Source organism: Myotis davidii, unplaced genomic scaffold, assembly GCF_000327345.1.
Source record: "Myotis davidii unplaced genomic scaffold, ASM32734v1 scaffold129, whole genome shotgun sequence".
Lineage (NCBI taxonomy): Eukaryota > Metazoa > Chordata > Mammalia > Chiroptera > Vespertilionidae > Myotis > Myotis davidii.
In genome coordinates, this window is record NW_006383019.1 from 354,593 (window position 1) to 377,066 (window position 22,474).

The 22,474-nt window shown below is 39.7% G+C and overlaps 1 protein-coding gene across 3 annotated transcripts in view; it reads left to right on the top strand.

The window, feature by feature from the left end:
• NCOR1 (nuclear receptor corepressor 1) overlaps window positions 1–22,474 on the top strand; it is a 242,871-nt gene that overhangs the window by 188,468 nt on the left and 31,929 nt on the right. For all 3 annotated transcript variants that reach the window (XM_015558355.1, XM_015558356.1, XM_015558357.1), the window contains exons 23-32: window positions 6,377–6,537; window positions 8,506–8,626; window positions 8,725–8,826; window positions 9,172–9,272; window positions 11,720–11,885; window positions 14,285–14,425; window positions 15,975–16,058; window positions 16,469–16,725; window positions 17,847–18,207; window positions 20,971–21,198. In XM_015558355.1, coding sequence (XP_015413841.1) covers window positions 6,377–6,537; window positions 8,506–8,626; window positions 8,725–8,826; window positions 9,172–9,272; window positions 11,720–11,885; window positions 14,285–14,425; window positions 15,975–16,058; window positions 16,469–16,725; window positions 17,847–18,207; window positions 20,971–21,198 — 1,722 coding nt within the window. The remainder of the gene's footprint in view (window positions 1–6,376; window positions 6,538–8,505; window positions 8,627–8,724; window positions 8,827–9,171; window positions 9,273–11,719; window positions 11,886–14,284; window positions 14,426–15,974; window positions 16,059–16,468; window positions 16,726–17,846; window positions 18,208–20,970; window positions 21,199–22,474) is intronic.

Here is a 22,474-nt window from a genome sequence, read left to right on the forward strand (position 1 = left end):
AGTCCACCTGAATTAGGACCATGGTTTTGATTTTCCTTTCATGGTCTAATATAGAAAGTAACAGGCAGCACCTGTTGTCCAGCTCTTTACATTCATTTTCTCTTAAAGTCAGTGGTACAAATAATTATTTTAGATGTGCCCTTTTTAAGTGGCATAAAAGCCTTTCCATCTATAGAAAGCTTGAAAAAAATATTTAGGGAACAATTGCATTAATTTTCCAGTAACATTTACACAAGTTGACCCTTGCTTTAGTTTGAAACCTTTTTCATACAGTGAAGGAACTCAAATTTACATATGTAGAGACAGAGTTAGAATTGAAATTCTAATGCTGGTTAACAAAATCTAATTGAAATAGGAGTTATTACTCTTGTGCAGCCGAATGTAGTATGTTTTCATTATTTATTTTTTGGCTCTGAATACATAATTATTTATTTTATTTTATTATTTTTTAAAATATATTTTATTGATTTTTTACAGAGAGGAAGGGAGAGGGATAGAGTTAGAAACATCGATGAGAGAGAAACATCGATTCGCTGCCTCCTGCACACTCCCCACTGGGGACGTGCCCGCAACCAAGGTACATGCCCTTGACCGGAATCGAACCTGGGACCCTTGAGTCCGCAGGCCAACGCTCTATCCACTGAGCCAAACTGGTCAGGGCAGAATACATAATGATTTAAATAGCTGTATTTAAAACCATATAAATTTTGATTTTTGTCTTTTTCTTTAAGAACTACTGCAATAGAGTGGATTTTTCCATATATCTATATATATAAAAGCCTAAGCGACCATTATGACTGAATGACCAGCCAGTAGCTATTACGTGCACTGACCACCAGGGGCAGATGCTCAATGCAGGAGCTGCCTCCTGGTGGTCAGTGCACTCCCATAGCCAACCTCCCATGGCCGGCCAAGCTCCCGCAGTTCATCCCCCCGGCCGGCCGGCCCCAATCAGGACTGGGTGAGACGGACCCGATCATTGGCCAGGCCAGGGGACCCCACTCGTGCACGAATTAGTACACCGGGCCTCTAGTCCTATATAATAAAGAGCTAATGTGCTAATTAGACTGAACAGCAGAACGACCGTTGGGATGACCCTCTGGATGACGCCAGGACTGCGAGGCCCAGAAGAGGCTGCAAGGGCCGGGTGGGGCGGTGAGGGGCTGCAAGGGCTGAGCCCCTTGTACAAATTTCGTGCATCAGGCCTCTAGTATATTTATAAACATACTGGAAATGGCAAAATAGACACAAGATTTATCATACACTATCATGTTAAATTCTCCAGAAAGGAAGAAGTGATTTTCTTTGGAAATTGGTTTATTTCTTAACTTTTCACAGTGTTAGAATACTTACTAATCTGATTATTTACTAGAGGCCCGGTGCATGATGATTTGTGCACTGGGGGTGGTGAGGTGTCGTTCAGCCCGGCCTGTGCCCTCTCACAGTCCAGGAGTCCTCAGGGGATGTCCTACTGACAGCCCCATCACCCGCCGCTTCCACCCATCCTCCCTCTGTGGGAGGTGACTGGATCGGCGATCAGGGGACGGCACCGCCCCCATCATCCTGCCTTTGCTGCCGCACGGCCTCCCTCTGCGGGAGGCAAGGACAGGGCATTGGGACAGCGCCACCCCCATCACCACACCTTTGCCACCTAGCCTCTGCTGCTGCCCCCTCCCCCCCACATTGTTCCTCTGCTGCTGCTGGTCACTGCCCCCTCCCCCCTATCGCCATTCTCTCCCTCTGCTCACCGGCCCTGCCCCTGCTGACTGGTCATTCCTCTTTTCCATCAATTTGCGTATTACGCTTTTATTATATAGGATGTCAAAGAAGGGAGAGTACACCTATCCTAATGGATGCCCCAGAGGCATCTGAAAGTCAACATGGAGTGCTTCAGAGAGGCACCAGTGCACTGTGCTCTAGAGGTTAGAGCAGGACTTAGATTGCTTTTGAAAAGTTCCTGGTCCTGTGACCTTCCTTGGACAGTTAGGTGTAATTCTTTGAGCCTCAGTTTCCTCATCTGTAAAATGGTGTTAATAATATCACTGGTCATAAGGTCTAATGATGTAATTCATGTGCCGCATGGTGCTCTGCACATAGTACATACTGAATATTAGCTAATGTTACTATAATTATTTCTGGTTTTTAAAAATGTCTTTGTAAACCAAAGAACTTTTTATGCCTTTTGCTAATGAGTCTCTATTTGAAACTAATTATAAACCTTCCATTAACAGTAAAATGCCAGAGACATTCCTATTGGAAGGGAACTACCAGGATGCCCACCATTACTTAGTATAGTGTAGTAACGACAAAAGAATCAAAGAAGAGCTTTAGCTATTTGAAGGGAGAAGACAAATTATTATTCACAGGATAAGACTACCAACTGAAGCCCTAGCTGGTTTGGCTCAGTGGATAGTGTTAGCATGTGGACTGAAGGGTCCAGGTTCAGTTCTGGTCAGGGCACATGCCTGGGTTGTGGGCTCAATACCCCGTAGGGAACATGCAGGAGGCAGCCGATCAATGCTTCCCATCATTGATGTTTCTATCTATTTCTCCCTCTCCCTCTCTGAAATCAATAAAAATACATATTTTTTAAAAACAATCTTAGAATGTTTTAAAAAAAAGAATCAACTGAAAAGTTATTAGAGCTAAAGGGAACATTCAAGTTTCTAAGAAAAAATAAATATGCAGAAATCCTCATCCTTCTTTCCTGTATGTTGGCAGTAATCAGTTATCTATACTAATAAAAGGGTAACATGCTAATTAGACTGGATCGACCAGATGTCTTCCGGACGTCCGACGATGTCCTGGATAAAGCCAGGGCCTGGTCCAGGAGAACCTGCCCTGGAGGCGGGGAAGCCACCCATGGTCCTGGTGCCTGCTCAGATGAATCCGACTTGGGTCCCGGGTGCCTGCAGCAGACCAGAGGAGGGAAGCCTGGGTCCCGGGTGCGAGGGCTGAAGCAGAGGCAGTTAGGGGCGATCAGGCAGGCAGGCAAGCAGTTAGGGGCTTCAGGCAGGCAGGCAGAGTGGTTAGGGATGATCAGGCAGGCAGGCCGAGGCAGTTAGGGGCAATCAGGCAGGTAGGCGAGTGATTAGTGGTGATCAGGCAGGCAAAGAGAGTGGTTAGGGGCATTCAGGCTGGCAGGCGAGCGGTTAGGAGCCAGCAGTCCCGGATTGCTAGAGGGATGTTCGGCTGCCAGTTTAGGCCCAATCCCTGCATACAATACGGTAGGCGGACATTCCCCGAGGGGTCCTAGATTGCAAGAAGGTGCAGGCTGGGCTGAGGGCCCCCCCCTTCCCTGTACATGAATTTTGTGCACTGGGCCTCTGCTATCTATATAAACTCACATATGAAGAAGATGGTTTTCCTAGCAACAAAATATAAAATCTCTATAAGTAATTTTTATCAAAGGATATTTAAGAACTATATGAAAATATATAGGTTTCTTAATTTGAAAACTCATTGTAAAATGTCAAGTCTTATATATTCATAAATTTAATGCAAGTCCAGTGAAAATTCCAGTGATACTCTGGGGAGGAACTACTCAGAATGACTTTGAATTTAGGCTTATCTGGAAAAATAAATGACTAAGACTCGGTAAGCAAAAGAATAATGAATGAAAAGGAATTTATTCTGGCAGACATTAAAATGCCACAACCTAACTGATTTGGGTTATGAGTGATTTTACTTTCTTCTTTGTGCTTTTCTGATTTTCCAAAATTACAATGTGTTGATTTCATCTTAATAAAATTTGTATATAATATATACATATATATTTTAAGTCTTAATATAACTCTGATATGAACTTTATTTTTTTAACTGGTATTACCTTTTTTAAAACTTAAATTCATTGATTTTAGAGAGGAAGGGGTAAGAGAGAGAGCGAGAAACATTGATTTGCTGTTCAACTTAATTTATGCATTCATTGGTTGATATCTGTGCACTGACTGGAAATTGAACCCGCAACCTTAGTGTATCAAGGTGATGCTGTAACCAACTGAACTACCCGGCCAGGGCTATCCTTAAAATGCTTAAAGTTTTTTTTATACTTTATGTGGAAATAAATTATGTAGAGTAATTTTCATTAGCATTATTGCAGTAAAATTTATAATTTTATAAGCCTGTTTCTTGGGTTAGTTTGACTGCACCTTTTGAAAAGCATCTTTCATTTCCTATAACATTTATTGCTCTGCATATTAAGCAGTGGGCTTAAATGGGCTAATTATAAGATTTGGAATCCTCAGATATCTGACCTCTAATTCAGGCCAGACTTGAATTTACAGAATGGCTGGATAATCTGATGTTTGCCTGTTTCCCAATCAGAGTAAAGAGAAGGTTTTTTTCCTTTTACAGGGAAAAAAGTAATTGAATTTTTGAGGATTTTATTAGGTCATAGTGATGGTGTATGCACACAGAAGATTTAGATTTATAGGGTTTCTTAACCTCTCTGGAGGAATTTTATTTAGACTTTGACATTAGCATACGGTTGACATTAGCCCTGGATGGTGTGGGCTTGGTTCTTTCACATTTACTATTCAATTTGGGGTTCTTCCCTTATTTTGATAACTTTAACTTTCATAGGAAAATCAGTTGCCTCTATGCTTTATGCTGAGGTCAGACGTGCTCTAGAGCGGGAAGCATGTGTGTACAATACTGGAGCATGGTCAGCACCACCCCGTAGGCTCTTTCCACGAGAGTTCAGTAAAGCCGCTCTACAGCCCGGTAGGAGGGCAGCTCCCTGTAAGTGTCCCACCAGGTAAACAAATATCGTTCCTCAATACAGTGGCTACTGGCCATCTACCTACTGATGTTAGACATGGGTGGTTTAATCTTGTCAATGAAGTGCTGTTCCAGGGTATGTCCTTGCCTTTTCAAAATTACTTTGTTTTTCTGCATTCCATCATCTATTCCTATATAATAAGAGAGGGATATGTTAATTAGCCCAGATATGCTAATTAGTCATGACCAGATATGCTAATTGGTCATGACCAGTATGCAAATTGACCATCACTCCAACACAAGATGGCCGCCTCCATGTGGCCACAAGATGGCCTGCAGGGGAGGGCAGTTGGGGGTGACCGGGCCATTAAGGGAGGGTAGTTGGGGGCGATCTGGCTGGCAGGGGAGTAGTTCGGTGTCGATCAGGCTGGTAGGAGAGTGGTTACGGGGTGATCAGGCTGGCAGGCAGAAGTGGTTAGGGGCAATCAGGCAGGCAGATAGGCAGGCAAGCGGTTGGGAGCCAGCAGTCTTGGATTGTGAGAGGGATCCCAGATTGGAGAGGGTGCAAGCTGAGCTGAGAGTTCCTCTGCGCCACCCCCTCACCCCTGCCCCCTGTGCACAAATTTCGTGCACTGGGCCTTTAATATATAAAAGGCTAAGTGACCAGCCAACCAGTCGAGCCACCAGTAGCTATGATGTGCACTGACCACCAAGGGTCAGATGCTCAATGCAGGAGCTGCGGAGTGACAGCAACTTTGCAGAGTGCCCTCTTGCAATCCGGGACCCCTCAGGGAATGTCAGACTGCCGGATTCTGCCCTATCCCTTCAAGCCAGGTCAAGGGAACTCACCTGCCGGAGGGACCCTGCTCACTCCAGAGACACCACCCCAGGTGTGGCCAGCCTAGGAGGGACCACCAGAGGTTGGCTCCAGGGCGTGTCCAGCCCCTCTCGCCCAGGCCCACCCCACCAGACACCTTCAAAATAATTACCTTTCAATGTGCACAAATCCGTCCACCAGGCCTCTAGTTAGTTATATTCAGTTGAAATTCACTGGACCACTGGGAAATTTATGTTGGCACATGTATACTGTGACATTTGACTGGCTTTTCTCTTAAGAGTACATGTACTTCGTAAAAAACTTGAGATCTCCATTCTCCCCCACCTATCGCAGAAATTCAAGAGTCTGAGAGAGCTAGAATCAGTAAATGTTTCTCAACTTACGAGAGGTGCATAGAGATTATATAATTAGTTGTCAGTCATGTCAGTATCTTCTCCAAAGTTGTAATATCAACTATCCCTAAGAAGCACTCTTTTATCTCACCTCCATTGTGAGGTCCAAAGAGTGATAGAAAAAATTATTAAAGATTCTGTCTACATATGCTACACAGAAATAGTTTGAAATGAACATTTACTTGGAAGCTCTGGTTTGATGGGGAGTTGAATATTTCAACCTCATAAATACCATTAGTGACCTGAATGTGTATACAGGTTTAATTAAAGTGACAGGGAGGTTTAAAATAGAAATGTTCGTCCTCAGCTTCATCTTGCCCTTATATTCTAATTTTTGATTCAAAAATTATGAATGACTGTGATAGGTAAAATGTTGCAGACTGGCAAATTGACTATTTTAAATCATTATTTTTCTTCCTTTTAAAAGTCCTCCAGCCTACTCCACATCACGTGATAACTAATCTCCCTGAAGGGGTTCGGCTTCCAACAACGCGACCCACTAGGCCTCCTCCTCCTCTCATCCCGTCATCCAAAACCACAGTGGCTTCAGAAAAACCATCTTTTATACTGGGAGGCTCCATCTCACAGGTAAAATGGCTTCTCTTCCCAGTAGCTTTTCCTGGTGAATATGGCTTTGGTAAAAATTTTCCCTCCTCATACTGATCTGTCAAAATCCTAATAAATAAAAATCTGTGTATATATGACCAGAAAATGCAGCAATCACTGTACTCCATGCCATGCCCAGGAAGTTTGTGTGAGTTACATGCCCAGATCGTGGGCTCCGGCACACTGTCTGGTTTAACTTACAAAAGGCATGTGTGCTCTGAAGCCTAGTGTAATGGAAGTGAAAATGGAGTGTTGTCAAGTAACTAGAATATCTGTTGACTAACTATTGTAAAGGCTCTACATGTTAAATCTTGGATAATGGGCAAGCCTAAGTTTATTCTGACTTTGGCCAATATATATCTTTTTTTTTTTTTAACATGGTCTGATCTTAATGGCTCACTCAGTTTTTACTGTCGTGCACAGTCAGCAACAGTAAAATGTTACTTTTAAAGATTCTATTTACGTATGCTAAAGTTATAGAGCAATTTTGTCACTTCAGAATATTTTCTCTTGCCCTTTTCTGAGCAGTCTCCTTTTCCAATGCCTGAAGCAACCACTGTTCTGCTTTCTATTGTCATAGATTAGTTTTGCCTTTTCCAGAACTTCATATAAATGGAATTACACAGTGTGTACTGTGTCTGTCTTTAACTTAGCATAGTGGTTTTAGGAATTTATCCAGGTTTTTGTGTAATCAGTAATTTCTTCCTTTTTATTGCTGACTACTCCATTGTATGAGCATACCAGTTTGTTACCCATTTCCTTGCTGATGGAAACCTGAACTGTTCTAGTTTATGGCTACTATGAATACAACAGATAGGAACATTTTTTTCTGGGCTTTTTGTAGGCATATGTTTTCATTTATTTTGTATAATTCTGACAGCGGAATTGCTGGGTATATGTAATCTTGGGGGTGTGTAATGTTTTTGTAGTTTTATTTTGCATTTCTCTGGCAACAAATGAGGTTGAGCACTTTTTGATGTACTTATTGGCTCTTTGCACATCTGATTGTGATGTGACTGTTTAAGTCTTAAGTTTTATTTGGTCTTTTTGTTACTAGGTTATAGAAGTTCTAGAATGGACAATTCTCTGTTAGCTAGGTTGCCTTTTTTGATGTTTTGTTGATTTCCCTTGTTCTGTAAAAGCTTTTTAGTTTGATATAGTCCCAGTTGTTTATTTTTGCTTTTGTTGCCTTGCCTGAGGAGACATATTCAAAAATATATTGCTAAGAATAAAATTAAAAAAAAATTTACTGCCTATGGTTTCTTCTAGGAGTTTTATGGTTTCAGTCTTATATTTAAGTCTTTAACCAGTTAACTGCCACGTGTCCAAAACAGAAACCATGCCCATTTCTTCCATATGTGCTGGAATATTTACGAATTTAAGTTACCATAATTTTCTCTACAAACCCAGAGATGTCACTAACAAATCTGATTTTAAAATTGGGTGACCAGAGTTGATATGCAAGGTTTGCAGTGATAGACGCGCGTAGTGTGTGGGGACGGTCTGCCGCTTGCGTCTATAGATACTTATGGCTACAAAGGACTAATTTATTTTGAGTTTATTATTGTATGTGATGTAAGAAAGTAGTCAGCTTCTTTTTTTTCTTTGCATGTATGTGCTCAATTTAGAAAGAAACTCTTTTCCTCATTGTATATTCCTACCTCCTTCATCACAGCTTAATTGACCATGTAAGCATAAATGAATTTACCATGTGAGTGTAGATATTTTAAAATTTGACCATTTTATTAATTTTGTATTAGTTAACATTTAATTAATTGACTATGTAAGCATAGATTACTTGGCCATATAAGGATTTTCTTATTTTATAAATATCTATTTTAATATTTGGGCATTGGGGGTATAAATTTTTATAAACAGAAATGTGAACATTAACTTTGTACTTGACCTTGTGAAAAGACAGTTATTTTGGACTTTTAAAATTATTTTTAGGGAACACCTGGCACTTATTTGACTTCTCATAATCAGGCTTCCTACCCTCAAGAAACCACTAAGCCCTCAGTGGGCTCTATCTCTCTTGGACTACCACGGCAACAGGAATCTGCCAAAGCAGGTCAGTGAGTAACTGTTCATCATGTTTCTGTCTTTATAGCATCATAGTCAGTGACTTAGCAGTTGATCTCTACATTTTTCTTTTGCTTTGGTCCATAGCTACTGTGCCCTATATCAAGCAGGAAGAATTTTCTCCCCGAAGCCAAAACTCACAACCTGAGGGTTTATTGGTCAGGGCACAACATGAAGGAGTGGTCAGAGGTAAAAATATGCTGTTCGGCAGAAATATTAAACTTTTGTCCCCAATTAATTTATTAAAGTAAGTAATTGATATGTTTTAATGGTGGGTTTTTAAGTTAAAGCCTTTAAATACTAACTTTAAGTTTTCTTTCCATATAAGAATGACTTAAGAACTTTGAAATTCAATATTTCAGCAGTCCTTTGTAATAAGTGCAATATTACTTTAAAAGTACATTTCAAGAAAACAAAAAATTTTTTGTGTGCTGCTATTTCCTTCTCTTATCCCTCTCCCAAGTATGGGGTGATGTTTGTGTGTTTTCTTTGCTGTAGAGGATATAATTTGCCAATGATTTTGTTGTTATTCAGGTACCACAGGAGCCACTCAAGAAGGAAGTATCACCCGGGGTACTCCAACAAGCAAAATTTCCGTGGAAAGCATCCCATCACTACGGGGCTCTATCACTCAGGTTAGTTACGATCATTCCTAAAATGCTGAGAACACTAGAGGAAAAGTCTCAAGAGCTTTGGCTGTCTAGCTATATAGCTTTGTGATTAACTTGTTCATTGTTCTGGGTATTGGGACTGGGTTTCAGTGATGATAAATCCCAGATCCATAAACTGTCTGCATAAAGTCATTAATATGATTATTTTGACTATAAGCTGTGGTTCATTTGAAAGGTTTGTAATCTTACTATGTAAGCTGCCTTGCTAGAATCTAATGCTAAAGTAGGAAATATGGATGGCATTGACAAAAGCACCAAAAATCAAGTATCTTCTTCTAATTTTCGGCTAAATAAATTGCCAATTTTGAGTACTAAAAAGTATTTTCCTCACTTAAATGTTAATTTTAGTTTGAAATGTAAAACACTCCTTAGCCTCTTTTTTCATTTATTTTTTTATTTTTCTTACTCCTTAGCCTCTTTATTAATATAAATCTGGGAATGGAAAATTCTATGTTGGGAAATTATTATAAACAGAGTTCTGTATTTTGCACATTGTACCTGTCACAGGTTTTCTGTTCTATTCCTCCTCCTTGTCCTTTGTTCCTGTTTCCTAGGACAGTGGTTGTTAAAGTGTGGTCCCTAGATCAGCAGCATCAGTGTCTCCTGAGAAATTGTTGGACATATAAATGAGGCCCCACCCCAGATGTACTGAAATCTCACCCATGGGGAGGAGACCCAGCAAACTGGTTTTGTTTGTTTGTTTGTTTGTTTGTTTTTGTTTTTGTTTAAAATATATTTTATTCATTTTTTACAGAGAGAAAGGGAGAGGGATAGAGTTAGAAACATCGATGAGAGAGAAACATCGATCAGCTGCCTCCTGCACACCCCCTACTGGGTTTATGCCCGCAACCAAGGTACATGCCCTTGACCGGAATCAAACCTGGGACCCTTGAGTCCGCAGGCTGATGTTCTATCCGCTGAGCCAAACCGGTTAGGGCCAAACTGGGTTTTTCAGCCCTCCGGTGATTCTGCTGCATGCCCATTTGAGACACATGCTCTTGGACCTTGCTGACCAAGTATGGTTTGTGTCCCAGAGCATCAGCATCACCTAGGAGCTTGTTAAATTATGCAGAATTTTCAGTCCCCACTTTAGACCTATTGAATCAGATACTCCATTTAATAAGATCTCCCAGTGATTCCTCCTTAAGACATGGTTTATAGCAGTGGTCACCAGCCAGTGGTCTCTGGACCACTGGTGGTCCGTGAAGTCCGAAAGGTTGGCAACCGCTGGTTTATAGGAGATAGCATATAGTAATCTAGAAAGATGCATACAATTCAGATCTCTCCTTTCACATTTGACCAAAATATATGTTCCCCTGAAATTAGTTTGTAGAATAAGCAAATATTTTAATATAAACAGAAGAAAAGTAAATGGCCTATGCATATTATTTTTTTTCTTCATTTTCACTCTAGTATCCAAACTGTGGGTAGGAAGACAGAATGAACTATATCAAATGAGGCTAGGCTTTATCTGTTTATTTTTAAATCAGTCTGACATGGGCACTTTCAAAGTAGGTATGAAGAACTTCCAGATGTTTGCTACTGAGCTCACTTAATGGCTAAATGAGGAAATGTATTGGTCTCATTATTCTTCCTGATGTAAGCATGTCATTTCAAATTGTGCTGTCTAGAATTTTGAGAACTCAAAATGTGTGAGTGAACTAGGCCTGGCCCTTCCACTTCCATTTCATCCCAAGCATTTCACTTGTGCCAAGTACTTTACATATTAGATTTCATGAATGATTTTCCTAGGAGGAAGGGTTTATTGTTCAAAGGAAAGGTAAAAAAAAACCATGGTCATAGGCAACCCAAAAGATGATAAGACCTAAACTGAATCCATATCACAAAATGGAGACATCTGAATTTTTCTTCCTTTTCTCTTACTGATGACTAGGGGTCTAACCCAGCAGAAGTTTGGGAATTGAAAGTTCTTTATTCCTCTTACCACATTATAAGAGAAGGTTGTGGTATTCTGAAAGTTACAACTTAATTTATTATCTTATTTTTATTATTTTTACTTTATTTTATTATTATTGTTATCTTATTTTTATTAGAAATTTTGAAGAAACTTAATAAATTTTGCATGATTTTAGGCTTTAACACAGTTTTTTTCTTTCTCCAGTTAAGTGCCTTTATAAAGGTTTAACTTCACACTGTTGAAGAAAGCTGGTTCACTCATATTTATCAACATTTTAAGAGGTTTTTTTGTGTCAGTGTTCAAGGATAAAGATATATAGTATTTTTTTATGTTTATAAAAACTTAATGTCTGATTTTCTCTCATGTGCTCATTTTTTCTTCTTTGGAAATATGGGTTGGTTTGACTCTCAGTGTGGTAGATTAAATTTTAGGTATCTTGCTTTCCACTAAACTTGAGTGACTTTTCTGGTACTTGTGTTTGATTTGATGGCAGGGTACCCCAGCTCTGTCCCAGGCTGGCATATCAACTGAGGCTTTGGTGAAGGGGCCCATTTCTAGAATAACTGAAGAGACCAGTCCTGAGAAAGGCAGAGAGGAAGCTGCATCCAAAGGCCATGTTATTTATGAAGGCAAAAGTGGACACATCTTATCTTATGATAGTAAGTATTATGTCTATACAATGAAGCCAATACTACAACATGTGACTAAAAACATGGCCTCTGATGCTCCACATACTTGCTTTAGTGAAGTCAGTTTCGCTTCCCTGAGCACAAGTTTCCTCTGTGTAAAAGGGGTTGATAATAGTACCTTCTCATGAAATGTTTATGAAAAATTAACTGAGACAGTCAATGAAAAGTGATGAACAGTGCAAACCTCATAGTAAGTGTCACATAAGTGTAGCTAACGTCAACTCTAATTTGTTGATTTAGCCTAGGAATAGGCTCTTTGTTATCTTTAATAGAACCACATTTATTTTAAAGAGATTCCTATTTTATGAGTTAAGCATTAGGGAGTAGATGATAGTCTGATGATCCTGGAAGAATATTGAATTTAAATTCTCCTTAAATATAACTATTTTAATGTCTATAAGAAAATAATTCTTTAGATGTATTCTTAAGGTATATTTTCCCAGTGTTATGATTTTGTAAGAATGACTCAGTTCTTTTTATAAAAGCCAGGTGATGAGCTAGATTTGAGTTCTCATTTGCAATTGTTTTTGTGACCTGAGTGGTCACTAGTCATGCTTTACCTTTTTCTTCAAATATAAAGAAATAAAGTATGTGAGCACACAGTGCTTGACACAAGGTATATGGTAACTTTCTTATTTCCTTCCTCCTTTGTTGCTTTAACATTCTGGCATATATTGGTTTACATTTTGTTTCTGGGGCAAGAAAGTTAATGTACCTTGTCTAAGACAGAAATCTGAACGTGATCTTTGACTCCTCCGTTTAAAGCTTTCCACATCCAACCAACCAGTCACAAAGTTGTTTCTCTTTTCTTCCCTAAAGTCTCTGGAATCTGTCTATTTCATTTTATTCCCCACTGTTACCATCATCTGTCATCTGGATGGCTAAGTAGCTGCCTAATTGATCTCCCTGCCTTCAGTTTTAACCCATAGTCAGAACTGTACATCATGTCACTTCCTGCTGGACTCTCCATTGCCTTTAAGGTCATCATAAATCCCTTACCTTGGCTTAATCACCCTTCCATGATCTGCTTCCAGCTTATCTCTTCAGATGGTTCCCTTCTCACTTTTCCCCTTAGGCCACCCGTGGGCAAACTACAGCCCGTGGGCCGGATCCGGCCTGTTTGAAATGAATAAAACTAAAAAAAAAAAAAAAAAGACCATACCCTTTTATGTAATGATGTTTACTTTGAATTTATATTAGTTCACACAAACACTCCATCCATGCTTTTGTTCCGGCCCTCCGGTCCAGTTTAAGAACCCATTGTGGCCCTCGAGTCAAAAAGTTTGCCCACCCCTGCCTTAGGCCCTTAGCAGTTACTCCCCCTGCACTCTTCTTCCCAGCTTCACTCTGTACATTGGCATTAACTGAGTTTAAGTCCCCCCCCCCCTTTTTTTAAGAGAAAGAGAGAGAGGAAGGGAGTGGGAAGAGACAGAGACATTGATTTGTTGTTCTACTTATTTATGCATTCATTGGTTGCTTCTTGTATGTGCCCTGATTAGAAATCGAACCCCCAACGTTGGTGTATCTGGATGATGCTCTAACCAACTGAGCTACCCAGCCAGGGCTGAATTTAAGTTCTTTTAATGTATCATACTCTGTCTTGCCCTCGGGATTTTGTGTTCATTGTTCCCTTGGCCTGTGCCACCTCTTTTGTTGTTGTTAATCCTCACCCAAGGATATTTTCCCCAATGATTTTATTTTATTTTATTAGAGCATGGAAGGAAGGGAGTGGGGGAAGGAGATAGAGATAGAAAGAGAGAAACATCTATATGAGAGAGACACATCGATTGGTTGCCTCCCGCGTGCGCCCCGACTGGGCCTGGGATGGAACCTGCAACCCAGGTATGTTCCCTTGACCGGGAATGAAACCCAAGACGCTCTGTGTGCAGATTGACACTCCAACCACTGAACCACACCAGCCAGGGCTCTCCCTTTACTTTTGACTTAAGCAACTTTTGTCATTCAGTTCTCAGCTTAAACATTACTTTTTCCAGTCAGTCTTACCTGTACCTTTAAGTGTTAGGTTTCCCTTCCAGCATTCTCATAGCACATTGTACTTCTCTTTCATAGTACTACTTATACTCTGTAGTAATTACCTAGTAACTTATCTGTATTTGCTACTATTGAGTAAGTTTCATGGACAAAGGGACCTAATTTGTTAACCTTATCTGTAATCCTGAACTCAATAAATATATTTGAATGACCAAAAACATTTTTATAAATATCATTTGCACAGATGTATATTGTTGGTTAAGACTAGTTTTTATATTATTATATTTATAAGATAGACTATGAAATTATAATAACTTTCTTACTGTACAATGGACCTTGAGCTCTGTCTGAGCAATTCTTTTTCCTATATTTTGCAGATATTAAGAACGCCCGAGAAGGGACAAGGAGTCCAAGAACAGCTCATGAAATCAGTTTGAAAAGAAGCTATGAATCAGTGGAAGGAAATATAAAGCAAGGGTTGTCAATGAGGGAGTCTCCCGTGTCAGCACCATTAGAGGGTAAAATCTTGTTTCCAGAACAGCATTTAGATACATTTAATTTGGTCTAGTAAATGTGCATTTTTTGGGTTAGGTTGTATATTACTAATATGTATACTGTATAAAATAGATGCTGTATTAATATGAAATTAACTTCCTATTCATATTGACATACAAATCAGGTGCTACATGACAGTGGAGGGAAGTAAAAATTAAACATAATTGGTCACATTGTAGGTGACTATAAAAATTCTCATATAATTTGTAGATTTTTTTCTGTTTGAGATAAATGAATTTAAAAATGTAAAATTCATGAGAACTTTGTATTGCGAGGCAGATAAAGTGGTGTGATGGATAGAGCAAAGACATGTATTTGAATCCCAGCTTCCCCTTCTCTGAACCTCTTTTCTCTTCTGTCAGTTAGGGGATTGTACCCTACCATTGTTAGAGACAGGCATCCATCCTGTGCTGATCTTATGATATGCATTCAGTAAATGATAGTATTGTTTGGTTTTGTTTTAAATATATTTTTATTGAGTTCAGAGATGAAGGGAGAGGGAGAGAGAGAAAGAAACATCAGTGATGGGAAAGAATCATTGATCTGCTGCCTCCTGCATGGTCCACACTGGGGATGGGGCCCGCAACCAGGGCATGTGCCCTGACCAGGAATCAAACCGTGACCTCCTGATTCATAGGCTGATGCTCAACCACTGAGGAACCACGGCCGGGCTGGGTTTTTTTTCTTAATGACTCACTTTCTTGAACTCTTAACCTGTGTCAACTGTTTAATTTTACTCGGGATGAAATACTAAAAACAGGGTAAGGACCCCTCAACTTATCAGCAATACAAGGTGGGACAAAGTTGTATGTGAAATAGAATTTATTCTCGTATTATTTATTAATTACTGCATTATTTTCCATATAAACAACTGTAAACCTATTTTTGCCCCACCCTGTACACATATAACATGAAGCTTATTAAGAGCTTATTTATAATGCTTTAATTTTGATTTGCATGTTTCATTTAATGTTTTATATACTTTCGAGTTATCTATTTTTCATGTTTTCTCTTTCTCACAGATGTATTTCAGAGTTAACATGATTTTCATTCCCTTTGTATTTTCTCTCACCTTGATAAAGAAGCATTAGGATTTTAGATTTAGCTTTGAAAGTGCCTTTCTTTCCTTTTTGACCTCTAATAGATGTCTTTTGTGCCCACTTTCTATTAGGAAAAGATTTAAAAAGGAATAGTGGTACTTCCAACTTTTATTCCATGACATGCTTCTGAATAGCTCACAAATTTAAAATATCCCCCCCTTTTTTTCAATATAGTTGATAGTCAATGTCATATTAGTTTCAGATGTGCAGCATAATACTTTGACATTTATATAATCTACAAAGTTATCCCCCAGATAAGTCTAGTGCCCACCTGGCACCATACATAGTTTACAATGATACCCCTTTCTCCATAGAGCTTTTATCAAAAACATATACTCTAAGGACAGTATAAGTACATGTGGATTGACATACACATTGTGTTTAATACTTGAATTGCTGTCTTGTTTTGAAGGACTGATATGCCGAGCATTGCCCAGGGGGAGCCCTCATTCTGACCTCAAAGAAAGGACTGTGCTCTCTGGTTCCATAATGCAGGGTAAACATTTTGCTTGTTTGTTGTGACTCCCTCACTGTCATACTAGTTTGACATTAATTTGCAGTATGTGAAACATGTTTTTCAGGATATTTTCCCCTTTGAAATATTAGATACTTAATCTTTTTTTTAAATGTAGAGATATCTTGGTTATGTAATAACCATTCTGGTCTGTATTGTGATGAATGATGTATGAAATTTTGCAACCCTGAAAATGACTGATGAATATTTAAAGATCTGTTATAAACAGAAAATTGATTAGAAACTGCAAGATGACAAGGCATTAATATTTTTTAATTGTAAAATTGTAACAATATTTACCATTTAAACAATTAAGTGTACAGTTCAGTGGCATTTTTATGCAACCATGGGCATTGTTTTAATAAGTATGTTTCTTGAATTCTTATTTGAAGGCACACCAAGATCAACAACTGAAAGCTTTGAAGATGGCCTTAAATATCCCAAACAAATTAAAAGGGAGAGTCCTCCCATACGAGCATTTGAAGGTGCCATTACCAAAGGAAAACCATATGATGGCATTACCACCATCAAAGAAATGGGGCGTTCCATTCACGAGATTCCACGACAAGATATTTTAACTCAGGAAAGCCGGAAAACTCCAGAAGTGGTCCAAAGCACAAGGCCAATAATTGAGGGTTCCATCTCTCAGGTAACTGGATTGTGGTTCTTTTTGCCAATCATTCCACTTTAGACGGTAATATTTATGAAGCATTTAAAAAAGTTCAACTTAATAAGTAGTCCTTTTGAGGTCAGGTCTCTTGGAAGTAAGCGTGAAAGTTTTATGTATGCTTTATCATTAGTTTTTATTGTGTTCATAGTGTGCTGTGTATAATGTGGGAAAATATGTAACTTAGGATCCATGGGCTTTTGATCGAGACATGCACATAGACAATAAAGATTACTAAATCCTAAACACGAATTTGAAAGAATATGTGCACCCCTATATTCATTGAACTATATTATATACAATAGCCAAGATGAAGCAACCCAAGTGCCCTTTAATAAATGGTGGCTCGGTTACTTGGAACATCCTGTTTTCCAAAAGGTTGTTGGTTGATTCCCAATCAGGGCACATACCTAAGTTTTAGTATGTTTTTCTTTCACATTGATCTTTCTCTTTCTTTTTCTCTTCCTTCCTCTCTAAAAATCAATAAAAACAGATCCTTGGATGAGAATTTAAAAAAAAAGTCATACATATATACAATGGAATATTTCTTAGCCATTAAAAAAATGAAATCTTATCATTTGCAACAGCATGGATGGACCTAGAGGGTATTATGCTAAGTGAAATAAATCAGACCAATACCATATGATTTTACTTATATGTGGAATCTAAAAAATAAAATAAAGGAACAAACAAAACAACAAACTTACAGATACAGAGAAGAAACAGGGTTAATAGCTGGGGAGGGGAGTTGGGTGACTGGGTGAAAAGTGAAGGGATTAAAAAGTACAAATTGGTAGTTACAAAATAGTCACAGGGATGTAAAGCATAGCATATGGAATATAGGCAGCAATATTATAATACTTATGTGTGGTGCCAGGTGGGTACTTGAAATATCAGGGGACCACTTTGTAAGGTATGTGGTTGTCTAATCATTATGCTGTACACCTGAAACTAATACAAAATAATATTGAACGTAAACTGCAATTGAAAAGAAAAAAGACTACTATAGCAAACTATAATTTCCATGAGCCAAACATAGACCTTAAATGGGAAAATATTCAGATGCTTTGGGCTACCTGTAATGTTTGTTTCTTTCCTTTTAGGGTACACCAATAAAGTTTGACAACAATTCAGGTCAATCTGCCATCAAACACAATGTCAAATCCTTAATCACAGGATCTAGCAAACTAACTCGTGGAATGCCTCCACTGGAAATTGTGCCAGAGAACATAAAAGTGATAGAACGGGGAAAATACGAGGATGTGAAAGCGGGCGAGCAAGTGCGTTCCCGGCATACATCCGTGGTAAGCTCTGGCACCTCAGTTCTTAGGTCAACACTTCATGAAGCTCCCAAAGCACAGATGAGTCCGGGGATTTATGACGACTCCAGTGCACGGCGGACACCTGTGAGTTATCAGAACACCATGTCCAGAGGCTCACCCATGATGAATAGAACTTCTGATGGTATGCTATTCTTGTGTCCTTGTCTGATCATTTTAATTGCGCTTTTTCACATCTGGCTAGTAGTAAATGTGAAATTGTTAGCTTTACGTTGTCACAGGATCTTTAGATTGTGTTAGGGCTTGATGTTAGGGCTATGGAGGGCTACCAGATTAAAAGTAGACATAATTGTGGGTAAGATACCCAATATTTCACAAGTGCAAAGTGTGATGGAGTCCAAAAATGCTGTAGAATAAGGATAGTCTTAACAGTGTCTTCTCCACCCCCTCCAGCTAATCCTAATTTTTCTGGAAGTCAGTTTTGACAGTTGTTTCTTCAGCAGCAATCAGTATGGTAGATGAAAGTTCAGGCTGGGAAGCAAGACTGTTCAGGTTTGAACTAAGGTTGTTCTTACTGCATGAACTTGGACAAGTTACTTTTTCTGTGCCTGTGTTTCCTCATCCATCCAATGGTAACATAGTATAAAGATCTGCCTCACTGGATTGTTTTATAGATAAAATTAGATTGTATGTTTAAAGAATTTTAGAAGAATAGTGCTGGGCATGTTTGAGGGACTCAGTAAATGTGAACTATTGTTCTCGTGATTGGTGGGTACATTGATTTTTGTCAGGTGCCCCCTAAAACAATCTTCTTAAAAGTGTTTCCACTTATTTTAAATTGTATTGAAGTGCATATTAATTGAGGGCTCATGTGAGGGCTGAAGGTCCTGGGCTGGACACTGCGGGAGTTGTGAAGAAGTGTGTTTTAGGTGTTGGGAGAGGTGTGGTAGGTAGTAGCATGGAGGGAGGAGAGAGGGAAGTGCTTGCTTGAGTGGGGTGGTAAATCCAAAACCTTTTGGCTGTAGTTTTGAAGAAGAATTGCCTTGAGGAGGGAAAATGCACTTTATATTTGAGCAAGTTGAGGCTTGGAAGGGAATGTAATGAACCAGAGTATGTTTCTTGGTTGTGACCAGATTTGTTTGATCATTGTCAAGTTGATATTATCAGAGTAATAATTAGATGGTGCCGATGGTTGCATAACGTTGTGAGTATATTAATGCCCCTGAACTGCCCCTTTAAAATGGCTAAAATGATAAAATTTATTTTCTGTGTGTGTTTTTTGGGTATTCTGAGACCCAGTTTCCAACATGGTGTGTGTGTGTGTGGAGGGGGTCTCCACACCAACAAGCAACTCTCAGACATCAGCAGGGTACCCAAGAATTCAACTCCGATCCAACACTGTGTACCAGAGATAGCATCAGATTCCACAGGCTGAGGGTTCAGCCTACAAGACCCCTTCCCTTCTTCTTCCTTTCCCACCCACTTCTGCTTCTGATCAATTGGCTGCAGACTGGAGGTTCCAAGGACACCCTCCCAATCGCTAGTCCAGATTGTTACCTGTACTTTTGACTGACTGACAATAAATCAGAGGTTCCCACAGCCCCCTTCTTGGGCTCAGTTAATTTCTAAAACTCACAGAAGTCAGAGAAACATTAGGTACCAGACCACCAAATGGAAGAGATGCATAGGCAAAGTATGTGATAAGGAGTGTGGCGCTTCCATGCCTCTCTCCCAGCACCTCCATTGCCCACCAACCTGGAAGCTTTCTGAAGGCAGTCCTTTAGCTTTTTTATGAACGCTTTATTCTGTAGGCACGATTGATTAAATCACTGGCCATTGACAATTGGATTTACCCTTCAGCCTCCCTGGAGGTCAGGGAGTAGGGCTGAAAGTTCCAACTCTCCAGTCACGTGATTGGTTCTCCTGCCCGTCATCCCCTTCTCCTGGGTGCTTTGAAGTCACCACCTCATAACATAACAAGACACCTTTGGCCAAAACCAGTTTGGCTCAGTGGATAGAGCACCGGCCTGCGGACTGAGGGGTCCCAGGTTCAATTCCGGTCAGGGGCATGTACCTTGGTTGCGGGCACATCCCCAGTGGGGGATGTGCAGGAGGCAGCTGATCGATGTTTCTAACTCTCTGTCTCTCTCCCTTCCTCTCTGTAAAAAATCAGTAAAATATATTTTTTTAAAAAGACAACTTTGTCCCTCTAATACTTAGGAAATTCGAAGGGTTTGGGAGCTATGAATTAAGAACTACGCATGAAGACCACATATATATTTCTTATAAATCACCTATCACAGTGTTTTGCTATGTTATTAAAACAATTGAGGGTGATGGCCAATAAGTGTTTGCATATAATAAGCATTTATGGGATCCTCTAACCTCTCTGAATAACATTTCTACAAGAAGAAGCTAGAGTAGGGGGGTGATGGAGGTTGGTGTGGTAATGAGAAAGTCTTTTGCAAGTACAGAGCAAAGAAAAATAGTACAGTGGTTCCCCCTTACCTGCAAGGAATATGTTCCAAAACCCCCAGTGGATGCCTGAAACCAAGGCTAGTACCTCTATACTGTATATAGAGGTTTTCCCTAGACCAGTGGTCGGCAAACTGCAGATCGGCAAACCACGGCTCGTGAGCCACATGCGGCTCTTTGGCCCCTTGAGTGTGGCTCTTCCACAAAATACAGACTTCTGCGCATGGGCCATAAAGTTTCAATCGCACTGTACATGCGCACCCACATGTGGCATTTTGTAAACTGCAAACCTCAAAATCTTCTGCTAGTTCTTCACATTTACATATTTTGCGAGATTGGATGTTGCATGTTTAGTGGACAGGGAAGATCAAAATTATATGACTGTAGTCTGTATTTGATTGGTTGAGAAAGGGTTAAATATCATACTCAGCAAGTTTTCTTAAGAATTTGTGATGTTGACTCTTTTTTCCAGTTACGCTTTCTTCTAGCAAATCTATCAATCATGAAAGAAAATCGACACTGACCCCTACCCAGAGGGAAAGCATTCCAGCGAAGTCTCCAGTGCCTGGGGTGGACCCCGTAGTGAGCCACAGTCCTTTTGATCCCCATCATCGGGGCAGCACCACAGGAGAGGTGTATAGGAGCCATCTTCCCACACACCTGGATCCAGCCATGCCGTTTCACAGGGCTCTGGATCCTGGTAAGCACAGTGGTAGTGCTAATTTATGGAAAGAAATAATATACCTGTGTGACTTTTTAAACTTTCTGTTTATTAAAGTACAGTATGCAGACAGTTGCACATATCATTAGTTTACAGCTCAGTGAATTTTCACAAGCTGTACCAACCCCATGTTATCAGCATCTAAGTCAGGAAACAAAATATTACAGTACCTCTTAAAGAACTAAAAGTAATAGGTATATCAAAAGTCCTTTTATCTGATGGCATTTGTTTAAGCTGATTGAAAAAGTGGCTTAATGTGTATGAAGAATTATTTTTAAATGGCACAGGCATAGCTTAAACATTTTAATTTACAACATAGACATTCATTTACCAGTGTCCTAATCTGAGGCCAGGTCTACTAATGAAACCTTACCATTGTCTTTCTTATGTAAACACATTTCCAGGTTTGGTTTTTCAAGTGAGGTTAGAATTTAGTCACTCAAATCAATCTAAATACAGAACGCTTCTAGATTTTTCTCCTGGTCTTTTAAAATTGTCTAGTCCATACTTGATTCATCTTCTGTATTGATTCTTCCCAAAATAGTTAGTTTCCAGGGAAACCACTCTTTTCACTTTTCTCTCATTTAAAGATTATTTCATTAAGTTACATAATTATAGTAGCAAGTATAGCTAGAAGGAACTTTTGAAAAGATCAGACTGACTGTGGGTGAATATAAATTTGGTAGGTGCGCAAGTGTCTAGGTTTTCTAGAGCCGTCCGCACATGCACGGTGATGCTGCGCCAGGAGCGGGGCAGCTGCTCTGCAAAGGGAAGGAGTCCCATGGGCACAGCCAGCAGGTTGGTGGAAAGTCTCGGCTAAGCCGTCTTTCCTGACCCACCTGCTGTGTGGGCTCCAGCCTGTCCTCCCAGGCCCCACTCCCTCCTCTTCTTGCCTGTTCAGACTCAACTCTAATGCTTTTTTCTGCTCATACCTCTTCTTGCTTGTTACATCGTTCAAGTTGAAATTGGGACACAGAACATTTGTGTTTTACCTTGGCCTTTAAGGAAGCAATCTTCATTACCAGTGTGCCAAGCTTTCTAAGAGTATGTGTAGAAAATATTTTATCAGAAAGCTGTATTACTGCCATCAAAGTGTTCACTGAGAATATTTCAGAGGAGTCCACTCCTCGTCCCTTAGGGACTGTCCAGAACTGAGACAGAAGTTCCCATGGGGTCTATGGACAGACTTACCTGGCTATGGAGTTCTAGATGAATGGGAAGCAAACATTCCAGAAAACCTGTCATATGTTGTTCT